General features: G+C 42.5%; 1 protein-coding gene across 15 annotated transcripts in view; it reads right to left on the minus strand.

Moving 5' to 3' along the window:
* The window catches only part of osbpl5 (oxysterol binding protein-like 5), a 75,622-nt gene that overhangs the window by 2,179 nt on the left and 53,176 nt on the right, over positions 1-20,267 (minus strand). For all 15 annotated transcript variants that reach the window (XM_015338368.2, XM_006642562.3, XM_015338375.2 and 12 more), the window contains 19 exons: positions 19,394-19,467; positions 16,209-16,289; positions 14,747-14,848; positions 13,646-13,849; positions 13,193-13,277; positions 12,763-12,928; positions 8,299-8,518; positions 7,667-7,851; positions 7,235-7,316; positions 6,356-6,454; positions 5,703-5,799; positions 5,521-5,619; positions 4,862-4,959; positions 4,345-4,434; positions 3,323-3,459; positions 1,745-1,924; positions 1,156-1,285; positions 510-624; positions 89-191 (listed from right to left, as the gene is read on the minus strand). In XM_015338368.2, coding sequence (XP_015193854.2) covers positions 89-191; positions 510-624; positions 1,156-1,285; positions 1,745-1,924; positions 3,323-3,459; positions 4,345-4,434; positions 4,862-4,959; positions 5,521-5,619; positions 5,703-5,799; positions 6,356-6,454; positions 7,235-7,316; positions 7,667-7,851; positions 8,299-8,518; positions 12,763-12,928; positions 13,193-13,277; positions 13,646-13,849; positions 14,747-14,848; positions 16,209-16,289; positions 19,394-19,467 — 2,347 coding nt within the window. The remainder of the gene's footprint in view (positions 1-88; positions 192-509; positions 625-1,155; positions 1,286-1,744; positions 1,925-3,322; positions 3,460-4,344; positions 4,435-4,861; positions 4,960-5,520; positions 5,620-5,702; positions 5,800-6,355; positions 6,455-7,234; positions 7,317-7,666; positions 7,852-8,298; positions 8,519-12,762; positions 12,929-13,192; positions 13,278-13,645; positions 13,850-14,746; positions 14,849-16,208; positions 16,290-19,393; positions 19,468-20,267) is intronic.

Below are 20,267 nucleotides of genomic sequence, written 5' to 3' on the forward strand. Positions count from 1 at the left end.
TAGAAACGACAGAAGACCAATTAGTTATCAGACCGGTGAGACACGAAGGAACAGAAAGTTGGTGGAGAACCTCACAAAGTATATTTACCTTTGTATATCCTGTTGGGTCTTCTGTATCGATGCTATGGAAGCCTCAATTTCAGCAATATCCTTGACTTCTTTGTTACATCTGGAGCATTGGGTCATGAATGCTAAGAATGACATGGCATGTATTTAGATAGCAGGTAAGGTAATACACTTAATATACTGTATGTATAGTTCTACCTGTGCCAGCTACTGTATGTCCATTGCACTATATACCTTAGTTATATGTTTGCAATATATACCTTAGTTATGTGAAAATACAAATGATATGATGATAAACTTTAAAGAACTTCATCTACTGAATTGTAAAAAAAAAACAACTGGTAACATATGATGAGTTTCCTAGCATGGTCTTCTTGGTTGCAATTATATTTTGCTGTTGAGCTCTAGTGGCTCCTGACAAGCAGCGAAGGAAAAGGCCGAACCTTCGTTGTCGGAGGACTCATGGTGGGGCTCCGGTGTAGTGCTGCTGCTCTCCGTGTTCTGACTGCAGCTGGACGGCTGGCTGCTGGTCTTCCTGCGCTGGCTCTCTTTCTGGGCCTGAAACACAGCGAGCCCTCCCGTCAGCCTGTCTGTCCCACAGCACGTCCCCCCGTCACCCTCTGTCCTACAGCTCTCCCTCCCGTCACCCTCTGTCCTACAACACGCCCTGCACAAATGATCCATTCTGCTCACTGTACGGTTGCAGCAATAACTGGTATTCTGTGACTTCTTGACCTCGAAAAATTATTAAGGTTCCTTTGCCTCTCTTTAGACCTCTTCGCTCTTTCATACGCACCAAACAGGGCCACATACTGTCTATTCATGCTCACAGCCTTCTGGCCATCATCTGTGAGGAAAACAATCATTGCTCTCTGCTAAAGCATTCTGTACCCACCATTGTGAGTGGGAAATAAACATGCTATGATAATGAAGTTGGCAGATATCCTTGATTGTGAAGTTGCCTAACAACCATCATAAAAGGCATGCAATTTAATAGACGCCAAAACAGAAAAAAATTGACTTATTAGATTTTGTATTAGCTGGCAGTGTAGGGCATTTTTATAGCTACAGTAGATGCTGGCTGTGTACCTTTTGCTTTGCTGCTCGGTTCTGAATGTATGTCAGGCCATTTGGCCTCTGAGGCTGCCTCTCCTTGGTCTGGATCACCCCATTCTTCTCAAACTGGACCAGGCTGGTCTCAGGATCCCAGGGCCTGATACTGGGGAGGCAGGAAAAAAGTCAGACATCAGCCTAACAACTGAGATAACACAGTCAACTAAGCTGAAATTCTGTCATCTCTCACTGAGCCCTAGTTACATGTCCCCCATTTGCAACATATTATTTGCCTAATTACAGAATTCCTCATTTTGACCCAGGAGTGACAAGGGAATGACGTGAAGGTCCCATTGTGTGGCACCAGCTAAACATATGACACATTACAATGGACATGGCTTCTGTTCTGTGGATCCTCCAGGGTGGAATCAGTCCCAGGGCTGTGGTGTGTTTAAGACGTCATGCAGAATCAAGGCTGAAGCCAGAAAAGAAAAGCTTGCATAACAGCTGTGTCATAAAGAGTCACGTCACAGAGCATTTCACTGGCTTCACACTGAGTCGCTGGGCACTGAATATGAATATGTCCAGTGCTGGATCCTCACACCAAAGCAAACGCCAGACGTACTCGGCATATTTGTAGCGCCACTCGTTTAAGAGGGGGTCGAGCTGGAAGAGCTGTGGAAGCCACTCCTTGTCTTCCCTCTCCTTGGCCGCCTGCCGCTGGGCCTCCTCCAGGACAAACTTCTCCTGAGTGGCTTTGTGCTGGTCGTGGCTCTTTATCGCACTCGTCACATGTTGCCACAACCTGAAGCACAAAAGCACACGGGGCCACGATGCAGAGGATAACCTCAAGGAATCTGTGAGACAGCACTGAGAACAGGAGAGCTTTTCAGGGGGCTGGTGGAAGCAGTTATCACTGAGTCCCATGTACTGTATGTTGTATATTAGATCGTTCAGTGATTTTAATCCAAAACCGAGTCAGATTAAAAGGTGAATGGGTAAACTCTTTTAATTGTGTCATTTAACGTGCAACTAGAAGTATAACTGGAGTCAACATTTAATGGTTCTTGTAACCCACACCCTACCCTGGCCTGAAATGCTTATTTATTTCAATACCATCTTTACAGCATTTTTCAAACGATTAAATTTTTGCCTAAAGAAGACTTTAGACTTTAAATTATTCCGAGATAATAATTTTTCAATGGTTTTGATTGTTTTAGACTCATTTTTTGGTTTGAGTAACATTTTCCAATCTGATAACTGGAGGGCTGGAACAGACTTGTCACGGACGTCCAAAGGGACTAACCGTGGGGAGCAGGAGACCGGAAAAAGACCCATATGCGTAGCGGCGAGACGGGAAAAAGGCCCAGGCTCATTAGTGCAAAGAGTTCAGGAATGCCGTACAGAAACCTATGCCCTCAGGGAGCGGGCGTGGGGCGCCCTGGTGCTAGGCGGGTCTCAGGACATCCGAACATCAATGCTGAGCCAGGACAGAGTGCAAGACCCGGAAATATATATCCCAAGGGAAAGAGAGGGACAGGAAGGACAGCTGACCGGAAACTAGGGACAGGACAGAGAAGGAGCGCCCTCTGGCTGCAGAGGGCGTGACAAGACTGCTCTGTTGAAGCCCCAGCTAGGGTTAGGGTTAGAATTCCCACACTACGTAGACATTTTTTATGCTCAGTGGTGGATTTTGGGTCCTAAGGGAATTTTAGGATGAGTGTTAATTAAGTTCCTATCTGCAATGTTTTTCAGTCATTTGGGTGCCTACAGTACACTGTTTTATAGCTAACACATTCTTGTACCTGAAGGTTTAATACTGGATTAACACAAAGACCAATAACACGAGAGGCTCTTAAAGCAGGAAACATGACTTTTCATCTTGTGAAAGCTTGAAAACTTATCGACAAGGTCTCAGTAACTACAATAAAACGTTCACCTGACAAGCAAGGGGATAGTTCACAGTTCATTCAATAAAACACCATGTAGAACTAATAAGTATGAATTAAAAATAGTGCCAAAAAACTGCACCTGAATACCTTTAGGTAAATTAAAGGATACTGGGAAACTACCTTTAGTGGGCCAAAGTATTCCTCATTTAAACTGAGGTTTGCAGGGCTAATGTATTATATTGTTATTTATACAAGAAAAACCCCAGCACTGCTTTCAAAAGGCGTGTGCTTGCTAAGTGGGCCGACCATACCTCTCGGACTCAAACTCTCCCTGCTGGTCCAGCTGGACCACCTGTCTCTTGAGGCGCTGCCTGCGCACCTCGGGGCTGGGGTTCCAGAACACCTCGTGGTGGCCTGTCTTCTTCTCGTGCAGGAACACCTCCCCGTCCTAAAGTGGGCCCGGGAGGAAGAGAATCAAAACACCCCACGTACATGTGTGAGCTCACCGCAAGCACGCAAGCACATCCACACCTTAAACCCATCCATCTGTGCAGAATGTCTTGGTACTGGAACATGCATGCAAATCAGGATTTCATCGGACTCGTGCATATGACAATAAACAGAACAGAACGATCCATTTTCTAACCATTTCATCTAATTCAGGGTCGAGGGGAAGCTGGAGCCTAGAGCCTATCCTGGCCAGCAATGGGTGCAAGGCTGGGCACACCCTGGATGGGATGCCAGTCCATCATAGGGTAGACCCAGACTCGAAAACACCAGGGCCATAGTTTCTCCTTTCCAGTACAGTATGTCTTTGGACTGAGGGAAGGAACCAGAGCACATGGAGGACAGAAAACCAGGCGAACGTGGGGAAAACATACAGCATCAATTCAAAGCAGATGCTGTAGGTCCCCAGGTCCATAGATGAATTGGGTGCCGCCATGCTTGTTAGGTGAGTTAAATCACATGAATGCGCAAAACAGGTTCATAAACCAAGTGTTTTAAGAGTCAGCCTTGATGGTCCTGATTACGCACATGAGAGAAAATGGCAGCAGTAATTAAGCCTTTTCTGTTTTGCTCCTTTCCTCCTCTTTTAATGTGGACCATGGAGACACTGTTGTTTCACCCGCAGTGCACACGAGTAAAGGGTGCACGGTCACTTACTGGAGCAAAAAATAATGTCAAGCTAAACACTTGTGAACCTGGTGCTCAAGAAATGTGAGGGTGAACAGCATTAGCCAAAACCTGATGCCCAGATCCGTGTCCACTTATAGGTGTGCAACCTCCCATGATCTGCCGATCATGAGCAGTTTTCATCTTTGCTTTGTCGTACCCAGTGTCCATCGATAGTGGCCAGCACATCTTCACCTACACGAATCTTTCCTGAAATCTGGTTCACACTGCTGGAACTGCCGAGGAAAGGCTAGGAGAAAGCACAGTGCTCATGGTTTGACTTTTTTTTCTTAACAAAAATTTTTATTCAAAAGCATGGCATTGAAAATAGCCCTAAAGATACAATCTTTCTGAGGTACAAAATCCAAAATCTCATGCACAAATGCTTGCACAGTATTTAACTGTGGTGCAAGCAATTATCTAATGATTAACAGCATTAATTGCCACATTCATCATAAAAAAGGACTGGTTTGATGTTGTTTTAGGATTAATTTTGTTTTGACTAAAAGTATGGATGAGGTAGAGAAATTAGGTACAGTAGTTCAGTTACTGCTCTCTGCTGCTATGTGATAATAATGCTATACTGTACCTCATAATAGGAGACCTGACAAAGCACCAGTTCCTTACAGTTACTACAGAACAGCCAACAGTTTGCGAATTGTGAATAAAATCTGTACCTTTAGTTTAAATTCCAGTTCCGCTATATACTTGGTTTTCTCACAATCAATAGTTATTTTTCCTCCTAGTTCCATTGTCATTGTGCCGTATAAAATACCTGAAAATAGAAAATAAATAAAAAGCAGAGAATGATGAGACGACTGTTTTTGAATGTACTGATTCTGGAATATGATTACTGCTCCTTCCTGGGATAGATTTGGGCATTTTGGCCTTTTGGATTCTGAAATGTAAAGACATGGTAGTTTCCTGGGTGTCTCATTTTAGTTGGTAGTTTGTTCACCCGTCTTTTAAGAATAACAATAATGATAGATTTGGTACTTCAGATCCCACTGAGGTGTTATTGCTTCCAAATGCAACTGATTAAAATGCAGAATGTTCTCTGAAAGGAACAACAGTGTTCTGAATATTCCTGAACAAATGCCCTTAGAGCAGCTTCAATGCCTGAGAGTAGGACACCCCTCCCTTATTGCACCATTTTTGTTGCTTTTATTATTGCTTTATTATTCTACTGTAGAAGCACTTTTACTCGCTCAATTTGTGATCATTCATCTGTACAGTATTCTGTGCGAATGCAGAAGCACTGCAGGAACTGTTTTATAAAGAAGGACAACAGCTACACAAAAGGACTGCAGCCCCTAACGGCGACGGGGCGACACACCTTTGCAGTGTGCGTAGGGCATGGTGATGACGTATTCCTCATCGCGGGCGAGGAACACAAGCCTGGCCTTCCCATCCAGGATGGCAGATAAAGAGTTGCCTGGAGAAACAAAAGCAACAAGGTGTTACACCACGGCCTTCTCCTCTGCCATGAGGAGGGGAAGAAGAAGAGGCACACCGTACCATAGAACTTGGATTTCGCCAGGATGCTTCCGTTGATGCAGAACCCGTCTTTCTTGTTGCAGACGTAGAAGGCGGACACTGGGGGGTGATGGGAAACCTGGATGGAACATTAAAAAACGCTGCCTACTGTTTTGTGGAAAAATATAAAGTATTTTTACAGTTATGAGATAGGACAGAGAGAGGGTTGAAGGACAACCTGCACAACAAAAATTCTCAGGGGCAAATTATTTATCATAAAGCAAAGTACAATCAGCTAATCTTCTTTGGACTTCTTCGGAGGGTCCAGGGAAGTCAATTGGAAAATAAGCTGAGATGAACCTGGACTCAAAGCCGCACGACATGAGATGCCTGCTAGTTCTACTGCACTACACGCTGGGCATCACTGAAAGACACCTTCCACGACTCGCTGCTTTCTAATCTGTACTGGTTAGTTCCCACTACCGTTACCGTTACAGTCTTTCCTTCGGCAGGAAGCAGACCTGCTGCCCATCACCTCTGGGCTGGTGTGCCAGTAAAACTACTTCATTCACAATACCTCTTCCATATTATATATCATACATATTATATACTGTATGAACAGTCTCACAACATGAGAATTCAGAAGTATATAGGGACTTAACTCAGCTTTTTGTTCATTCAGGGGGGCGTCTCACCTGTTCTGCAATATAGAAGGTGCAGCTGTTGGTCTGGGGGTGGAGCCAGCAGCAGCGGAATGTCTCCCCGAGAATGGGGTTGTACGGCTTCTTCAGTCCCTGCCGCGCAAAGGGAGCAAAGACCCGTGAGAGCTGGCGGAGTCCCAGGGACTACAGGTGTGAAAGCTTTTAAAGATGTCATGTTTAAAAGAAAGGGTGGTCAAGCATTGCTGCCTTGCACCTCATGCCTCTTCCCCTCTTTACAATGAATGGAAGGCAAACCTGTCAAAGGGTTATACTGCATGAAACTCTGCAATTCGTAATAGGACCTTAGACTTAGCCTTAGAATAAGTCCACCAACAAAATGTTTGGCACTAAAGAGAAGGCGCATTCAAAACCAATAAATATTTATAAATCAATGAGTATATAGTAAATCAATACTATGAAACTACTGAAGTGGCTGTTAACCAACCCCTATCCATAAGCATAAGATTTGCTTAAAAGGCATTTACAAGGCATCGTTTTATTTCCAAGTAGGTAGCTGGGTTAGCTGCAAATGAACAAGTAAAGTTTATTCCATGCTGAAAAGAAAAGAAAGGAGAGACAATGTTTCAGCTGAGGAGGCTTTCTTCTGGTGTGGTACCTTCAAGTGTTGACACCTGAAGAAGGCTCCACAGCCAAAACATTGTGTCTCTTTTCTTTTCTTTACAGCATGGAATAAACCTTTACTTGTTCCTTTTCATCAATTTATTTCCTCACAGAATACAAAATATTCTGCATTCTTTAATACTTTAATAGAAGAAATCTGATGTTAGGAAACCCAGTTAATGACACAACATAGTGAGGATATAATCTTGAAAACTGCAGGGATTCCAAGGTACATTTGGTTCTGGATCTTACCTTTGGCTTCTTATAAAAGCCAGACAGATACCACCGCAGGACCTGCTTCATCCTACAGTACGGGCTCTCTTCTGTGACAGCTCTGAGGGAAGGAGACATCAGGCCTGTTAATCTATCTGACTACCCGTAAGTAGTCAGATAGATTAACAGGCCTTAAAACTAAATGTGCGTCGCACCACCTGTAAGGTGTGATGCACGTTTCGTTTTTGAACGATGGACAAACCTGTTCAACTGGTTCAGTTAAATAATAATAATTATTTGGAGCCAGAATGAGAACATTGAGCACAAGCCTTCCAGGACATCTGGGAACCCTCACAGTGCCAAGAGGTTTTTATATCAACAGTGAAATGGAACGGCCCCGTCCCAGAGGTTACACACATTTGCAGATCTTCTGGCATGGGTCCGGGGCTGGGGGAGAGCAGGAGTGCTTACTGGGACAGGAAGTCGGCGTGGTAGTAGTAGTCGGACAGCTTGTCCAGGAAGGAGCGGGGCTCCAGAATGAATGTGGGCAGGACGACGCGGGACAGGTCCATCCCGGGGCGCAGCTGCTTCAGGAGGGTCCAGATCAGGCCCTTGTGCTCCTCCGAAACGGTCTCGGTCTGGGAGGCCTCCCCTGCCTGCACGAGAGAAGGGGCAGCGCAGTCTGTCAGCACAGCCTGGCAGAGCTCCACCTAATCCGGAGGACTGCAGGGTCCCCCGAGTCCCGGCCCACTTTATTTCACTGGGAGACTTTCGGAGTTGGCTTTTCTTTTCTAAACACAGCTTATAGTATATTGACAAAAAGGGCATGTATAAAATGTAACAAATGGGAAATAATAGTATTTGTGCATTTGTAATACCTCCCGGTATATTTTTGGGTCTGATATGTTAAAGTGAAAGTTAACAGGAAAGAACAGATAGATTTGACAATAAAATATTTCATCAAAGTCAAAACCACTAGTTTTATGGTAAATAATCACTACAGTTTTTTGTAAATATCTACTGCTACTAATATAGTACTACTATAATATATAGTAATATAAAACTGCATAAACAAACATGGGCATAATCATTTTTCGGTTTACCTCTGCCATCTCCTCCTGGGGCTGTTCAACATAAGCAGTGGCCTGAAGGCCGGGGGACAGGTCTCCCAGCGTGTCTGACTGGTCTGTGTCACTCTCTTCCGTCAGCCTCTGCCCATTCTCATTAGCCCCGGTGTCTGACTCCTCGTGAGCCTCCCTCTCTGACTTGTCAGAATAGCCATCGTTTTCCATGTGGTGATTTTCCAGCATTGACTCATTCAACCTTTCAAAAGTAAAAGCAAACACATACGTGAAACACCATCTTGGTGCAGAAAGTACACAGGTTGTCGTCTGGCATTTCTAATCTGTGTCTGCACTTCAGCTTGCAATTTCCTCAATAATTCATTAGCATGAGCAAGGACGGCCTTTAGAGAACTTGTGTCCTGTCATGTCTCATCTGTCTTTCAGATGCTTTGGTAGATTCTCCAACTGTGGCCAGTGATGGTAGAAGAACAGGATTTTAACTCAGTTGGATCCTACCTGTCGAGAAAACTACCGCTTCAGGAGCTGATCTGCTCCAAATCCAGTACTTTTCTCTCCCTAAGTAACTTTACAAATGGCAAAACCAAACACGTTCACTCATAAAGTCAGTTCTGACAAAGATCTCCTTCCACACCTTAAAATGTTTGTTTATACTCATGATCACTGTTAGGATTAGAAAAAAAACATGCTCTGTATCTGCAAAGCACTGTACTGTAGTTTTAGAACCAGCTGTATTTCTAGCTTCAGTTGGAACTCTAAGATTATACTGACCAAAGCATTATTACATCATGTACCTGTCAGAACACACCCCACAGTACAACAAAGGTTTTAGCAACAACACCATCATCCAGTACTCTCTTTATTAACCATGACACAATCCTGAAGACATCATTAAAGCCATTCATAATCAATTACTACCTTCATAACTTAATCATAATTTTAGGTTTCATAGATGTCTTTTTCCATCTGTAGCAGAAATGTTGCTAGGCTTTATGCAATTGTTATCCTTTTTAAAATAAATTCAATAGCATAACCAATAATTATATAGTTGTATGCAATACACAAGAGATAACCTACTGGAAAGCTTGTGGATTAATATATATATAGGTAAAACCTGAAAAAGTACAGTAAAAATACAGAACATCAGCTTTTATTTCTGGATATTCTAGTGCAAACATGTTAAACCATGTTAGAATGTTTTTGTATTCAATCTCCCCCAGTTTTGGTTCAGAATAAGTGTGGGCACAAACTAAAACAAAGTAAATTAACCTTGTGTAACATTAGTATTTGGTTGCATGCAATGACTGCTTCACGTCTGTGACCCATCGACATCACAAAACTCTTGATATTTTCCATTAAGATGCTTTGCCAGACCTTAACTGCTGCCACTCGCATTAGGTTCCTGTTCAACAAGTAAAATGCATACTTAATAGGTTTCAAATCAGGAATTTTGACCTGTTCAGTTCTGGTTTCCACTTCATTCTGGTGAACTCCCTGGTTCAGTGTACTGTATGCCTTTCCTTGCTGCAGGGTGAACTGCTGTCCAGCAAGTTTGGGGGCATTTTTCTGCCCAAGCCATGACACTACCTCCACCAAGCTTCACAGATGAGGAAGTGAGTTGTCCTCTCTTTCTCTGCTCTTTCGCCTTTACATCACTTTGATAAAGATTAATCTTCATCTAATAAAACTTTGTTTTAATTGTAATTTTCTTTACTCTCCTCTTCACAATTCCTTGCTTTTCCATCAGAGAAGCAGACCCAAATAGTCAACTCCAAAGACTGGGCCCAAGGCTATACATTCACAGCACTTATAGGTTTTCACAACTAATGAACATGGAACACCCAAATAACTGGAAACACCTATCAGCCATTTGTCCCAATACTTACGCTCACCTGAAGTGGGGTACTGACCACAACAATTCGCATTGTTCTAATGTAGCAGAAACGTGCATGCAAAATAACAGCAAGAAAAAAAAGCTGGGGTTCTATGCTTCTGCCTCATATTAATCTTTTGATCTGAAATACAAATTTCATTAATGCACAGCATAATTTACAAGTCACTTCACTATATATATAAAGCTATCAAATTGTCTTAATAAGAAATCAGATTAATTAATTGCTCAAAAATAAAATAAAATTGTTTGTTTTATGTGAGTGTTTGCAGATCGTTTATTTAGTGGTGACAACAGGTGCATTAATTGCATGTCCTAACAAACGTTTCCTAAGAATTCTTCGTGTCGCTTCCTTTCTTATCCTCTGCATGAAAAGTAACACATTCAAATTTGGCAAAATAGCAAAGAAAGGTCTAGAGGCAATCTCAGCTGAGCACGGTAAAGAAAATAATCAAATCTCCTTCAAATTTTACATGGTATTATCCTATCAATTCTCCCAAGGTCACATGTACAGTACTAGATGTTCTATTTCACACTTTAAATCAAAAAATATTTATTTTTACCATACCCTAACCAACCATATCATTCAACCCTGAAATCTTTGTTACTGTCGTTCTTTAAATATTATTTTAGTAGATACAAAAGCTGTCACTACAACCTGTAATTACCTTCACAGGAAAGGGCATGTTCAAATCCAGCACGTTTTGTCACCTGCTTTGTTGTGTACACCACAACAGAAATGCTTTGTGTTGTCGGTTTTTCAAAAAAGCCAGTTTTTTAAAAACATGTTGAAGCTCCTGATCTGAACAATATCAGCCATGAATCTGATATACTGTATGCCTTGCATTTAAAAAAAAAAACAACAAACATGCCAGCACATATTGCTTCGCAGCTTTGTCGCCAGAACAAACAAAAATCTCATGCATCACTGATAACTGTCAATTCTTACCTCAGAAACAATACTAATTCCAACAGCAGTCTGACAAAAGCTTATATGAAAAGCAGGAACACCAAAAGAAGGGAATTTCTTTTCATGTATTATTTGTGATATCATATTTAGAAGAGCAAGGATATCCTAGCCATTTTCCTTCTCTCAGCCCCTTTTGTGTGTGAAAGGCTGTTGCTTGTGTACAGTCCACATTCCCAGCCCTTCCTGCTTTAATGTGTACCACATGACAGCTGAGAGCAGGAGCCAATGGCTGGGTGGACTGCAGTCGTACGTAGCTGATAACAGAGCAGCTCTGTTACAGAGCTGGGTGACTGCTGTATTTCTGGAGGACCAATCTGAGTAGCAGTCATGTCACGCACACAAGCTAGAGGAATAATACAGCAAATCTTACAGGTTAAAGATAAGGGAAAAATATGAAGGAGATGTTTTACTTACATTTCTAATGTGTTATTGTCTTTCAGTTATTTATATGTATATTTCAGTATATGACACTAAGGTATCTAGTAAATAAACTAGACAGATTATTATTAACCTCAATTTAGAATGGCAGGATATATTTGCCAAGATTGAAACATTTATTACAATCAAAGAACCTTCTGATTTTACTTTTAAATTGGTTAACTCTTTGTATTGCCACATAAAAAACAACTGATCACTCTATCACTGTCTCTAAACAACTGTCAGTCTGTCACTTGCCTAAGACCGTTTGTTTCACTTGGTAATTAAAAGAACTGCACTCTTCAAATGCAGGTCTAAAAACAAAAGAGAAAGTTATAAATCCTGATCAGACAACAACATTATCGTGGTACTGTAAATTAAAAATAATAACATTTTACTTTTTTTAAACAGACACACGTTAGACTGTCTGAAACTAAATAAGGACTAAAACTGACAACTACGTTTTTCTAATACTGCATAAGCAAAAGACCAGTGAAGGATGAACTATTATCTAATGCCTATTAATTGAGCACAGTAAATGTCAAATACACTGAATTCCGCTATTTGTGCTGCTGTTCATTATGAATTAACTCAATAAAAATGAAACCCACTCTAGACAACATTTTACAGGAAACAGAGGTGCGTCAGATACACAAATCAACTGGCCTGTGATATAAACTGAAAAATGCCAAGTGTAAATGAAAGGGTTCTAAAATTATACAACACACTAGTAAAACCTAATCTACAGAAGATATTGCAAAAATATATTTGCGCTGTAAGCAGCTCAATGACATGGAAGGTTTATTGTTTTAAAAGGTGTGATACTTCAGACAGGTTTGATAGTTTTGCATTAAAAATCATCAAAACACTAATGAAGTGAGCCCATGGATAAATAACTTCAAGGTGATCAATTACTTGAGGCCTGAGGTCACAAGCAGAAACTAAGACCAGTGCATTCAGAACTGAAAATAGGGGATTTGTTTTTACAACAGCCATGTCGCTACACAGCGCACTGGTATCCTTCATGAAATGGCTGTATTCTGTCATTTACTGTATGATGATGCCTGAAACGAGTCTTGTTTACAAGCTTTCTTATATCCGTTCTCTTTCTTTGAAGTAACCAGCTCTTGTGCTTCAGGAGATCTGGCTTGAATCAGAACTATACAGCGAGTCGGCGTCTGTCGGGCTCAGGCTGGGCTCCACTTACTGGAAGAGCTCGTGTTCGTACAGGGTGGAAGACTGCAGCAGGCCGAGGATGTGGGAAGACTCGGAGGAGAAGCTCAGGTCCCCATCACGGCTGGCTTTGGAAGCGGTGAGCTGGTAGAGACTGGAGCAGCTCAGGGCCAACTCTAGAGCATCCATCCAGCAGCGACCTGCACGGCACGCAGACGCCGCAGCGGGGGGATACAGTCAGCGCTTGCGTCGCACTGCTCCCCTCGTAAGCAAGCACAGACACGGTAATCCAACACACAGTCGCACACTCATACAGAACCAGAATTTCCACACTGCTTGTTATAAGCTACTGTACACCTCGACTCCGCCACACACACTGGCAGTAATAAAACCCCCACTGCTTCCAAAGGAGCTTTTGATGAAGCACAGAGATAAGGATTAAAATAAAACCGAGACTGGCTCACCATCAGACTCTGACACAGCTCTGAAGATCAGGTAGCTGCTGGGGAGGGGCTGGGTGATGGAACCCACATTCTCTCCTCTGGGACCCTGCAATGGCAGACATAGAAGTCATTGCACAGTATTACTGCCAGAAAAAAACTACTCCTTGTAACCTTACACGGTAATTACAAGACATTGTTAGACTAATAAAAATCTAGCACTTATTTTGATACTGTCCAATGCTCTATATTTCAAACATCAACGATGTACTGACCAGCAGGAGACCCCAGGGATAAACAAACAGACACACAGAAACAGACAGAAGCACGTATACTTTTGTTATGCAAAATAACATTGTTTTGTGGAAAACATTACAGTTTACAGAAGACAAGAGCATGAAAGAGGCCACAAGTGTACAAAGACTTGACACTGCTGTAGGTTCCTCAAGCGCCCAGTCCTTTCACCTCCAGCCTCACCTTCATGGCCCAGATGGACTTGTCCAGGGGGTGGTAGAGTTTGAAGCAGAAGCCGTCCTTCTTGGAGGGCCTCTCGATGAGCTTGCAGGCATTGAGGAGAATTGTCCCCACCCAGTGATCCACCTTCGGGGTCTTGTAGATGAGGAGAACTCCGGGCTTCAGCACACACCACAGCCTGGTCCAGCTCTTCAGTGTGCCACGGATCTGCGGGACAAGCAGAAGAGCTCATTTCATTCTCTGCTCTGCGGTGAAATCTTCTCTGAATGAGTGTGGCATTCTCTCCAGACCAAGTCTGGTTGGCCTACTTTGTACTGCTTCCAGAGCAACAGTTCCCAACCTTCCTGATGGTGCTGATGGTGCTTTCTTTACCAAACATTTAATGGATCACCATGTGCTACTAGTTGCGTTTTGTTAAATATGGATTTTAATGCAATAACAATAAAACCATCCACCCACGGTAAACATTCATAATGTGCACACTTTAAATCGTGAAGTTCTTATTCATGACCTAATAACTAATATCTGGAAATCACAGCAGTGCAAGTGGGAACATGTGTACTGTATATTGAGTAACATGAGGAAATAGTCTTTGAATTGAAACAACATCTCCTATTCGATATTGGAAATATACATTCTCGCATCTGTATGCAATAGCCTACATTTTGTACATTAAAATGAAGTCCAGTTGTCTCTCAATGTCTGAATTTTGGTTGTTGGCACTACTGATATGGTATTATCTTTACAAATCTGACAAGACCTTAGTCTTTTGATATAGACTAAGAAGAACAGTGGTCCCCTCCTCCAGCAACCTCACTTCGGGCTGAGGTAAAGTCCTCGTCACCTACACATGACCAAAATCTTTATCCAATTGGGATTCCGACAGGTTTTACTTGAGAGAATGAGTCAAAGTTTTTCATAAACATTACATTCTGTGAGTCCTAAGGGTATTGAACACTTTACTGCTTTATAATAATACAGCCTCGTTGATATAAGAATATCAGGGTCAGCGGTGAAAGGCAGTGATGAAAGGAGGAGAGTTACAGTATGTTCATTACACAGTGTGGTCAGTAGGAGTAAATCCTTAAGCCTCCACTCTCCTACCTTAAGCCAGCTGGCCATGATGACAACACTGGGGTCCTTCAGAGCGCTGAACAGTTCCTTTGCCGCCCTCTTCTTCTCTTGTCTGTAGTTTTTCTTCTGGACCTGCAGGTCCAACACAGGACAAGTGCTGAAACAGCTGACAGCAGTCTCCTGACCTGCAGGATCTACACCGAGTCCTAGTTCTCCACAATGACTTAAACTGCATCTGAGCTCCTAATCACCACACTAAATCAGTTATTGATTTGAAATGCCCTCATTATCACTGCTCTCAGTTAATTAGCCTGTCAGGATTTTCTGTTTCATATAAACCCCACGGTCATCACAGCCATCCAGAAGCAGGAGGTAATCCCACTGATGAAATACTGGATCTTCCAGTACAAAATCATCAATCATCTCTACCTTTAACACTCAGTTGTGGGTTTGCCTAATGATATTCAAGTCGATTGCCCACTGTAACACCATCCCAAGAACCATATTGGTAAAACACCTCCTACAACAGATTGACAGAAAAAGAAAAAAACAAATCTTCTAATGTCTCAAAAGAATCATATGGCGATCTGTGAAGTAAACTCTCAGACCGGACGGAAGTCGTGTGACATGTCTCACCTCATGGGGGCATTACTGAGAATACAATGGAGGGCTTGCTTTCTGTCCATGATTTTGTTTAATCGTTAACTGTCATTAAGTTATAAACAACAAAATAAAAAACAACATAATTGCCATGTAAACAATAAGCAATACCCTATACATACTTTATAGCACTTTTTTTACATGTGATTTCCCATTTTGAAAGGAACTACAGTATAATGTCCTGCAGTTAATACTGATGACATTTCAAGGACCTCATTCACAAACGATTCTTATGTGCTAAGGTTCACATTATCCATAGGCTTGTCACAGGGAAACCTTTTGAGAATGCGTATCTATGTCTATGATACCATGGTACTGGCACTAGGTGGAGCCATAGTCAAAACTACCACACATTTCTAATGACACAGCACAAATCAATCCAGATTAGTTTAACCTACAATGAAAGGGTTGTTTTCACAGGGTTAAAAATCCACAGCTGCACAGTAAAATGCCAGTCCAAATGAAGTTGATGTATTACATTAACATTTTGATAGACTGTTCACCCTATTCCATATTACTACCTATCAGGCTGATGTTCCTGCTGGTGCTTAACAATCAGATTTCAATTCTTACAGCAGGATGGTGGAGATTCACCTTGAAAATGCTGGTCTTTAAATGGGAAATCAGTGACTGCATAAACTAGCTTCTCTTTACACAAACACTTGGTTGTTGCGATTTCCTCTTCTGGCTCTCCATAGAATCTGCAATCGCCATCTCCTTTTCATTAGCGTCTGTGGCTAAATGAGGATTCTCGGCTGGGTCTGATAGCCTTTCCACTCTGTCCCGTCTCTGTGCCTGGCCTGCCCCCCCCCGTGCCCTCAGGAGTGCCTACCTTCAGAGACTCTTTCTTGGCCAGCCTCTCTGTGGGGGAGGTGCATTCCTTGTCATGGCCATTGAAGACCTTCGACTCAGCCTGAGAGGCAGTGAGAGAGGCAGAAAAGAGAGCAGAGCGGATGACTGCGAGGTACGGAAATGTCTGTAAACGTCGCATTATTAATTGTACTTGCTTTGGCAACACTGGAATTCATTAGTCATACCAATAAAGCCCTCTGAATTTGAATTTTCTGGTCTGCACCTTTTAGCCTGCTTTAAATCTTTAATTAAAGGGACTTAATAACTAAGTATAAAACCTGTGAAGCCTTTGTTACGGGAATTGATGCCAAGGGCTGTGAACAGTACTGGTCTTTTGGCACTCTACAGCACGCCATATTTATCTAGGTCATATCAGTTTTAACGTGGAAATTCCCCTAATGGTTTAAGAGCTCTGGTCATTTAGGAACTGAGCTGCTTAACTCTGCTTCACATTGCCTTGTGATGTGTTGGTTTGCATTGTTTTGGGGAAATACTAGAGAAAGCCAGTGCTTGTGCTCTGTGAGGGAGTGGAGAAGAGCTCAGAATCCTGCAGGAAACACAAAGATCGGTGCAGATGTGCTGGGAAGGTCAGCATCCAGACTTACAGTTTGACATAAGATTCTCCTCATTGACATGCAAGACGGCTACACGCAGCTACTGTGGCTGCTGAGCACACCAGCCGAGTGCTCCAGCCATAAACCTGCAGATCCCTCACACTGGGAAGAGCGCCGCATGGAAATGTGCTGCTGTGTGCTTGAGGAAGAAGAACAGCAATGCGTACTTTAAACACTACTTAAGGTAAAAACTGAGTAATTTTGTGTCAACCTGCTCAAATCAAACACCCAACAGTGCCTCAAAATGACCCTGCCCCTCGGTAATGCTATTCAACTATAGCCTAGCTTTCCAGTGGTTATTAGAACTGGTGTTCTTCCACAGTTAAGTATGCAGGGTTGGGCAGCCTAATTCATTTTTCTCATAAGCAGGGAAAGGGATGTGGAAGGGGATATGACGCTCTTTATCAAGAGTCAATGCAGCAAAATTGATCGATGGTGGGATATGCCCAGGGCATCAGGGTCAACCGCAGAGCAAACAAGAATGGATATAAACAGAGCAAATGACTTCCTCCTTCCGGAATTCACAATTAAAACACTTGACTCCAGTCAGACTGGTCATAGTACTGTAATGTTTGCAAAGTCGTGTGTGTCTTCAGATTTATAGATTGATTGTTCACCAGCCCATTGGGTTGCTATTGCTAACAAAGTTCTGTCCAAGACTTTTCTTTCTCTATCATGATCAAGCCTCCATTTTAGGGGAAAAGGAGCCTGAAATTTATGCTCAGAAACACAAACCAGGCAAGATCTTCCATTTGCATTTCACCTTCATGCCCGCTTTGCTTTATTTCTGTCTTGCACTCTGGAAACATGCATGATTCAATTCGAGAGTTTGATGCAGACCACAGCAATCTTTTCAGATCAAGATACTCTGGTGCAGCCTTTTCTTATTTTCTCCTGAGTATATTACGTCCTACCTTGGAGGAACAAAGAGAAAACTAGATTTCCTCTAAATGAACTGTCTTACTATGACCGAGCAAAGGGCTTCATATTGATTCGCAGGGCTTATCTTTCTGCTGATCAAATGTTAGCTGATAATTTGGCATTGATTAGCCATGTGCACCATGTATCAGGAGAGGATCAAGCGCACTGACCCCTGTGAACACTCTCCCTTCCTTTGCCCCGATGAGATTACTCTCTGGATTCGAATTCAATTTCCTTTTCTCTAGTGACAGCTGTCAGAGCCAGCCTTCACAGTCTGAAAGGATTGATCATTTCACACAGACACCTCACACTTCCAACAAGCCTACAGCAGCTCCCCTCCATCAGAGATGTCTACCCCAGGCTGGTTTATTAGTACACAAGCCACCTTCAGCACCCGCAAGTTCACCAATTAATTTTAAAGTCAACCTTTACCTCGCCCATTACTGCACAGCCTCAGTTAAAAAAAACACTGAAAAAGTTCAAGAAATGGCCTGGGATAAAATGTTCTTTGATTGTCTCGGTTCTTGCAGCACTGAGAAACAAAGAGGACAAGAGAATAAACCACTAGACCTGAGACCATGATTGTTCTACAGTACACCTTCATCTTTTTTAACATACAGTACTTCTCACATTTAAATAGACAAAAGATATATCTAATACTGTATATTTACCCTTAATCATTTTAGGATAAAACAAGAGAGAGAAGCTATTGCTTCTAGTGCAACTACTGTACAACATTATCAAATATATCTTATATTACAGAGTCAGGTGATGGGAAAGAATAACTATAAAATATCTTGTGAATGACAGGAGCCTAAGAGCAATCCAAACTATCAGTTGTAGTCACAACAGCAGTGGATACATTGTGGTAAAAGGTCTTACAGGGTGAAGTCACACCTTGGACAGGCTGCCAGTCCATTGCAGGGCACACACAGACTGACATACGCCAGAGCCAATTAGCCTGCCATTATGTCTTTGGACTGTGGGAGGAAATGGGAGCACCCAGAGCGCCAGAGGCAGCACTCCTGCTCCAGGACTGACTGTAGGGCCTCAGCAAGGCAAGGCAAAAATGCTAATCCCCGCGCCACTGGGCCACCTTAACACGAAGATCCTTCCATTCCATTTGTTTACAGTACACAGGCATCTACATTTTGAAAAAGGAACTTAAACAAGTAATGTACAAGAGTGCTCCGCATGAGGTCAACATCACTGAAACTGCTTGCCTGCACGCGTGCGAGAGAGAGTGCTCCACTCAGACTTGAGGCGTTTTCAATCATACGGATGGCTCAGGTAAGCTCACGAACCCAACTTCAGCTTTCAAGAGCTGTGTAATCAAGACTGAGCACACGCTTCACAAACACAACCCTCCTGAACCACTGGCAGCGCTGCAGTAATTACCATTATTACTCATTCTGTGGAGGCGTGAGTTATATGAGAGAAGAGTGTTGATGAGCTTCTGCAATTTCAAGTGGAAGACTTTTTTTTTCCCCATGGAAAGTGTCACACTGCCTGAAAAGTACTAAGGTGTTTCCGCTGAACCATGAGTCCATGTTCAAAGCTTATTTCCACTGTACAATGCTGTATGTCGTCAATATTAAACAATAGCAAAGAATTGGAGTACGAGTATTACCTTGCTATTGGGTGTCTGAGTGGGGCTGACGTCATCTCTCAGCACCGGCAATCCATTCCTCTCAGTATCGCTACCTGCCATGAACCCACACAGAAATCTCTTTAGAGAAAGACAGGAAGAAATGAGTGGGCCACAACAACCCTTTTTTTCCTGCACAGAGAATAAAGAGATCAAGAAGGGCAAAGCAAAGAATTTCCACATAACAACACAGTTGTGACCCTTAAGTTTGAGTAGAACTCAATCCTTCCCTAGCAATTAAGTTTCCAGACAGAACAATGGCAGCAACGAAAAACCCTAGAAATTCCCATCCGTCCACAACACTCTCTTCCCAGAACACAAAGTCCGGCAATCACAGAAATTATTGTGCCGTGAAGGAGCCAACCACAACTCTGAAAAACTAATTGATGACAATCAGCAACACAGATCAGGCTATGTGGTAGGCTGCTCAGTGTGCCGCCTTGTTCAGCTGAAGCTCAACACTGTGTGATCAACGGTTTGCACTGTCAGATGTCTTATATCCATCTATGTATATATATATATCGGCTGCTTGTCTGTCATGTCTCTGGCTCTATGCGATCTTGTTAAGGCCAAACATGACGTGCCAGTCAAAGAACAGTTTTGCCGTCCCTTTGCAATTAGAAGTCCCAATAAAGTGCCGAAGCAGTCATGAAAAAGAAATCCAACTTGTGTCTTGTGTCTCCTTGAGTCTAAGGAAAGATGAAATAGGATTTAATTTCTTGCTATATAACCATCCAGGGTGGATTTACAATAGAGACGACTGCAAATTCTCTAACTAAAGCAGCTTCTTAGTAACAATATATCTAAAATGAATATTAGCTGATATAACAATTAGCTAAAAGGCATAGCGGGGCAC

This window comes from Lepisosteus oculatus, chromosome 21 (assembly GCF_040954835.1).
Source record: "Lepisosteus oculatus isolate fLepOcu1 chromosome 21, fLepOcu1.hap2, whole genome shotgun sequence".
NCBI lineage: Eukaryota > Metazoa > Chordata > Actinopteri > Semionotiformes > Lepisosteidae > Lepisosteus > Lepisosteus oculatus.